Source organism: Penaeus chinensis, chromosome 36 (assembly GCF_019202785.1).
Source record: "Penaeus chinensis breed Huanghai No. 1 chromosome 36, ASM1920278v2, whole genome shotgun sequence".
Classification (NCBI taxonomy): Eukaryota; Metazoa; Arthropoda; class Malacostraca; order Decapoda; family Penaeidae; genus Penaeus; species Penaeus chinensis.
Genome location: NC_061854.1, coordinates 4,144,417 through 4,151,916, shown reverse-complemented (window position 1 = coordinate 4,151,916; position 7,500 = coordinate 4,144,417). Strand labels below are relative to the sequence as shown.

General features: G+C 37.4%; 1 protein-coding gene across 1 annotated transcript in view; it reads right to left on the bottom strand.

The window, feature by feature from the left end:
- The window catches only part of LOC125044972, an 11,016-nt gene that overhangs the window by 979 nt on the left and 2,537 nt on the right, over positions 1-7,500 (bottom strand). Inside the window, exons 2-6 of the mRNA XM_047641953.1 lie at positions 7,001-7,197; positions 4,597-4,794; positions 3,792-3,888; positions 2,156-2,262; positions 429-562 (exon numbers count right to left, since the gene is read on the bottom strand). Of these exons, the coding sequence (XP_047497909.1) occupies positions 429-562; positions 2,156-2,262; positions 3,792-3,888; positions 4,597-4,794; positions 7,001-7,184 (720 nt within the window). The 5' untranslated portion in view covers positions 7,185-7,197. The remainder of the gene's footprint in view (positions 1-428; positions 563-2,155; positions 2,263-3,791; positions 3,889-4,596; positions 4,795-7,000; positions 7,198-7,500) is intronic.

Below are 7,500 nucleotides of genomic sequence, written 5' to 3'. Positions count from 1 at the left end.
GCTTACATATACTGTACACACGTACACACGCATACACTATCAAACACCCGCAAGCATATACACACTTACTTAATCTCACTCTCACACATACATATATTCACGTATATGTGAGTGATTTATGCAAAAGAGAAATAACAACGATTTGATATCCACTTTCTCCTATCCTGAAACCTTTTCATCAATTTTAAAACACGTTTATCCCTGCTTCACATCAAATAGTGAAAATAAGCCTCCATTACACATGCAACAAGATACACACAAACAAAAAAAAGATTATTGAAGCCAAGCAAACAACAATTTCCTCAAGTAAATAAACCCAGGAGACACACGAGTCCGTTTATCCTTGAAGAACCCAGACAAACACCAAATAGTGCAAATAGGAAAACGTTTCCTTGAAGACGCTTTTCTGAGAGAATTCCAGGACCTACCCTCGCATAGGGCCATAAGATTTGTTTGAGTAATTTCTGGTCTTGGCCGTAGTGCTCGGTCTTTGCCTTGCTGTACATCTGGTCACGTAACTCCTGCATCGCTCTCATGTCCTTGTTGTGAGCTCCCCAGAAACCTGTGATGTAGAGTGTACAGTTATATATATCGCTTTATCTCTGCCTGTCTATATTACTTTGTTATATTTATCTGCGTAAATATTTATGCATGTCTGTCTGTATAAAAGTATATCTGTGTGTGTGCGCGTTTAAGCGTATACACACACACACACACACACACATATATATATATATATATATATATATATGTATATATATACATATACATATATATATATATATATATTTTTTTTTTTTTTTTCTTTTTGTCTTTTTTTTTCAACAGCCATTCAGTCCACTGCAGGACATAGGCCTCTCTAATTCACTATTGACAGGTTATTTGCCTGATTGGATGGCCTTCTATATCAACCGTGGTTCGGCGCTCTAACACCTGTGCCACGGCGGCGACTTTCCTTGCGACACCTGCGTTTGATTTCTCAAGACGATTTATCTTTTTCTCGCTGTGATATCGGGCTCGAGCTAGCAGTCGAGCATATATGTGTGTGTGTGTGTGTAAATATATATATATATATATACATATATATATATATGTATATGTATAAATCTATATATGCATGTATATACATATATATAAATACACACACACACATACACACCTGTGTGTGTGTGTGTGTGTGAGAGAGAGATATATATAATTATTTTAATCTCCTTTATTCTCTCTCTATCTCTCTCCTATGTTTCTTCTGCTTCCCTCTCACTCTCCTCCTATTTCTCCTTAATCCATTCTCTGTCTGTCTGCATATCAATTTTTTTTTATGTGTGTATGTGTATGAGTATATATATGATATATAATATATAATACACAAACACACACACACACACACACACACACATACATACATATATGTACACAAATGCATGTATATATATATATATATATATATATATATATATATATATATGTACGTATGTCTATATATATATAAATATGTTTATAAGTCTGTATGTTAATATATACATACACACACACAGACACACACACACACTGTATATCTACCTCTCTATCTATAAATATATTGACTGTGTTCATGTGTACAATATAAAACAGAAATTAAAATCTCAAAAGCGGTCCGCTGGAGAAATATTTACAAAGGTCTTGAAGCATTTTATCAACGTCACTAAAGATAGCGTTCGAATTTTTAATCTGAAGTTAGAGCAGAAACGTTGTTACAAAATGCCAAAGTATTAAAAGCAACTGACAGTTAAGAAAAATACGTATGACCTTGTAACATAAAAATACTTATGACCTTGTAACATAAAAATACTTATGCCCTTGTAACATAAAAATACTTATGCCCTTGTAACATAAAAATACTTATGCCCTTGTAACATAAAAATACTTATGAACTTGTAACATAAAAATACTTATGCCCTTGTAACATAAAAAATACTTATGCCCTTGTAACATAAAAATACTTATGACCTTGTAACATAAAAATACTTATGCCCTTGTACCATAAAAATACTTATGCCCTTGTAACATAAAAATACTTATGCCCTTGTAACATAAAAATACTTATGACCTTGTAACATAAAAAAATACTTCCCCCAATGACCTCGTGACGTCATCACCCGACCTCGCGCGACCTTACCTCCCAGAATCACCGGCCCATGGCGAGGGTGGTCATGCACGACGTGGAAAGTTCGGTTCGATGCCAACCACTCCTTCACGGCGGCGACCTCGCGATCCAGGACCCAGCTGAGAGGTCGAAAGCATGGGCATTAAGGTCAAAGGCATGAGTATCAAGGTCAGGGAATTGAGGTCAAAGGAAGGAGTATCAAGGTCAGGGAATTGAGGTCAAAGGCATGAGTATCAAGGTCAGGGAATTAAGGTCAAAGGGAGGAGTATCAAGGTCAGGGAATTAAGGTCAAAGGCATGAGTATCAAGGTCAGGGAATTAAGGTCAAAGGCATGAGTATCAAGGTCAGGGAATTAAGGTCAAAGGCATGAGTATCAAGGTCAGGGAATTAAGGTCAAAGGGAGGAGTATCAAGGTCAGGGAATTAAGGTCAAAGGGGGGAGTATCAAGGTCAGGGAATTAAGGTCAAAGGCATGAGTATCAAGGTCAGGGAATTAAGGTCAAAGGCATGAGTATCAAGGTCAGGGAATTAAGGTCAAAGGGAGGAGTATCAAGGTCAGGGAATTAAGGTCAAAGGGAGGAGTATCAAGGTCAGGGAATTAAGGTCAAAGGCATGAGTATCAAGGTCAGGGAATTAAGGTCAAAGGGAGGAGTATCAAGGTCAGGGAATTGAGGTCAAAGGAATGAGTATCAAGGTCAGGGAATTAAGGTCAAAGGCATGAGTATCAAGGTCAGGGAATTAAGGTCAAAGGGAGGAGTATCAAGGTCAGGGAATTAAGGTCAAAGGCATGAGTATCAAGGTCAGGGAATTAAGGTCAGAGGGAGGAGTATCAAGGTCAGGGAATTAAGGTCAAAGGGATGAGTATCAAGGTCAGGGAATTGAGGTCAAAGGGTTAGGTATCAAGGTCAAAGGGATGAGTATCAAGGTCAGGGAATTGAGGTCAAAGGGAGGAGTATCAAGGTCAGGGAATTGAGGTCAAAGGGAGGAGTATCAAGGTCAGGGAATTAAGGTCAAAGGGATGAGTATCAAGGTCAGGGAATTAAGGTCAGAGGGAGGAGTATCAAGGTCAGGAAATTAAGGTCAAAGGCATGGGTCTTGAGGTCAAAAGGGTGGATCTTAAGGCCAGGGAATTATGGGATAAAATAGGTATAAAGGTCAAAATATGAGTATTGAGGTAAAAAATAGATGGGTCTTGAGGTCAAAGGTCAGGGAATTAAGGGATAGAAGATAGGCACTAAGGTCAAAGGATGAGTATGAAGGTCAAAATGATGGATCTTAAGGTCAGGGAATTAAACGAAGGGTATCAAGATCCCAAGGTCAAAGGGATGAAGTATTAAGGTCAAAAGCATAGGGTGTAAAGGTCAAGCAATTAAGGTAGAAAGTGAATGTGTGAAAATAATGGGCATTAAGGTGAAAATCTGGTTATGAAGGTCAGATTCATGGATTTTATGGTCAAATTGGTCCATATTAATGTCAGAGGGATGGGAACAAAGGTCATATGTAAAGGTCAAAGGAAGGAGTATTAAGGTCAGAAGGATGGGATAAAGAATGGTTATTGAGCTCATTATTAATAACAACAACAACAAAAAAAAAACAACAAACTTAAACACAATCACAAAAACAAAACAAAAAAACAAAAAAAAACTCACCTATCTGTATCCCTGCTCAAAAAGGTCTGGACGGTCGGATCTCCCATGACGGCGAATCTCCACATCATGCCAGTGAGCCTCCGTTCGTTCATGTTGCCTGGTTGCGAGAGGGGTAATATATCATTTCCAGTTTGTCTGTCTGTCTATTTGTCTGTCGAGGGTAGGGTTGATATTATTGTCGGTTTGTCTATCTATCTGTCTGTCGAGGGGAGGGATGATATTATTGTCGGTTTGTCTGTCTGTCTGTCTGTCTGTCGAGGGGAGGGATGATATTATTGTCTGTTGTCTGTCTGTCTATCTATCTATCTGTCGAGGGGAGGGATAATATTATTTCCAATATGTCTATCTAACTGTCTGTCTTTTTGTTTATCTGTCTATCTGTCGAAGGAGGGATATCATTTTCAGTCTTTCCAATCTGTCGGTCTGTCTATCTGTTTGTCTATCTATATATCTGTCGAGGGGGGTAACATTATTTCCGATATTTCCAACCTGTCTGTTTGTATGCCTGCTTATCTATTCATCAATGCTATAATTTCCAATATTTCCCATCTATCTGTTTGTCTGTCTTTCTGTCGAGGGAGCGATATATCATTATTTCCAAATCTTTCAGTCTATCAGTCTGCCTGTCTATCTATCAATCCATTATACACATATATGTATTATTTCAGATATCTTAGCCTTTTTCTTAAATTTTTTATGTTATTATCACCCCTTCAAAGACGCCTCTTCCTCCTCCTTACAGTAAATAAGATAAAATTAAAACTCACTGATGCCATAGACAACCAGACTTTACATGGCACCTTACCGAGTCCAGGAAGATCATGCGCATGGCAAAGGTCGACATAGTCATGATCACAATAGATACGGCAAAGCTCTGCCATACCGACTTCATCTTGTATGGTGACGTTGTGATGAATTCGCACAATCCATCCAGGATACACTCTCCCGATGACGTCGACTGTGTTGTAGAACTGGCCGAGGTATTTCTTATAACCGATGGTCCCTAGAAACACGTGCCAGAGGAGGATGAGAGTTGACATCGATGAAGAACATCGTCATGACATCGAGTTTTGTGAGTTATTAATATTATTTTTAAGTGGGAAGTTTATTTATTTATGGAAAGCAAAGAGTTTATAGCGGACTTGGTGTTGGGGAATTAAGTCATTACATCGCTTGAGTTTTGTGATTTTGTTTTCTTATTCAGTAAAAAGGGAAGTTTATTTATATATTTACAGATACACGTGTGAAAAGGGAAACAGGGAGGTCTGATGGATAACAAAGTCATTGCATTATAGTTAATCTGCTTTTTTAATTTAATTTATCTTTTTTATAATGGAGTGGAATTTGATTTTTTTTCTATATTTTTGTTCTTCTGTAATATAATGGTAAGTTAATTAGTTTTATATTCATATACGTTTTTTTTCTTGTGCAGTAAAATGGTAATGTTATTATTATTATAAAAAAATATTTTTTTGAATTCATGCATATTTTCTTCTGCAGTAGAATGGGGAAAAATAACACAAAAATGGAGCGAAATAACTGATTACTAAGAATAAGAAAACGCTCACTGGCGGAACAAGACACGGGGGGGGGGGGGAGTCTTATTTGCAACCCCCTCCCCTTCCCCCCCCCAAAAAAAAGCGGGGAATTTATTTGAATAAAAAGCTTCAAAGGACACATTTCTTCTCTTGACTGAGACAAAACGGCACTTATGACTTCGAGATGTAAAAGGGGGAGGAATCAAGCACACTGCCCCCCCCCCCCCCATGCAAGCCCCATACTACGGCACATTAACACGAAATTTCAGGTGGATTTCGAAACCGCTGGCTGGTCTCTGAGTGTTTTTATACGTTTTTGGTTTCTGCCACTTTGTACTGTGTTTCGTGTTTTCAGAATGTGTTTGTGTTTTTGTTATTTTCTTTTGTTATTCTGTTTTTTTTTCCTTTTCAGTGAAATCTGGTGTTTAGTTGGTGATATATGTCGAAAATGATACAGAATATAATTTAGAGTATTCTAAATAATATTAATGACAATAACAATGATACTAACAATAATGTTATTCACTATACATGCATATATGTGCAAATGCAAATATACTATATATATATTGTTTAATCTAATTACATTATGCAAATGGTGGTGTATTACCCTATCATTTCAAACTACACTAATGACAGAGAGTACACTTGCCGTGCACATAAAATACAGATATAACGGTGCCTCGACAAGCACACACGCGAATAAACACTCCAGCTGTGTCTTCCCAGGCAACAGCTGATAAGTAACTTCCTCCGAAGTTACTTATCATTGGTCATTGTCCATCACACAGGGATAGTATGCAAATCAGTTATATCCTAAGATTGTCAGCAAACTCGAGAATCCCTTTTGTTACGAATTGAAGAGGTTATCGCAAAAATGCTGTGCTTGTTTTGTTGAAGAATATACACACGCACACACACAGACACACACACACACACGCACACACACACACACGCACACACACACACATATATATATATATACATATATATATAATACATATATACATATATATATATATATATATATATATATATAATACATATATACACACACACATATATATATATGTATAATACATATATACATATATATATATATATATATATATATATATATATATATACTATATATGTATATATGTATGTATGTATGTGTGTGAGTGTGTGTGTGTGTGTGTGTTTGTGTGTGTGTGTATTATACATACACTAACACACACACACACATGTGTATGTGTGTGTGTGTTTATTATACATACACTCACACACACACACACACACACACACACACACACACACATATATATATATATATATATATATATATATATATATATGTGTGTGTGTGTGTGTGTGTGTGTGTGTGTGTGTGTGTGTGTGTGTGTGTGTGTGTGTGAACCGTATTCATGTTGACAAATGTAGAAAAGGTGTGAAATAGAATGAATATCTTCACAATACAAGAACTGTATTTGACAGGTTTCGATTATATCTTCGTCAGAAATACATGGCGAAGATATAATCGAAACTGTCAAAACTCCCCCCCTCCCCCTCCCCCTCCCTCTCGCTCTCTCTCTCTCTCCCTCCCTCTCTCCCTCCCTCTCCCTCTCTCTCCCTCTCTCCCTCTCTCCCTCTCTCCCTCTCTCTCTCTCTTTAAAAGAAGCAAACCCATACCTCTCACCGATCTGCCTCCCTTAGCGTAATACACGTAGGACACCACTCGCTGGCCGCCGCCCCGCTGTGTTGCGTAATCCGAGCAGGTGGAACTTCCTTCGAAGGAGAACTTCTTCAGGAACCACTCGGGGAAGTCCTCAGGTCTCGCTCGCGATTCATTGCGTCTGGATAGGAGGCTGTCCATGGCAAAGCCGGTCCTACGAGTGTTTAAAGTTCATGGAATAAAAAAGGAGAATTCGAATGAATAAATAGATTGAATTAAAATGAATAGATCAAAGAGAAGGGAAATACAAAGAAAATAGTAAATGAATGAATTAATAAATAAATAGAAATAAATTATATAGATAATAAAAAGTAACTAATTGACTGAGGAGTAAGGGTGTAGAGCATTCTGTGGGCAAAATGTTTGAAAAAATACCATGCCTCTAAGAATAAGCTGTGTGTAAAATATATAGGTATCAATTATACTGCATAAAAAATCCAAGACAAATATTGCAGTG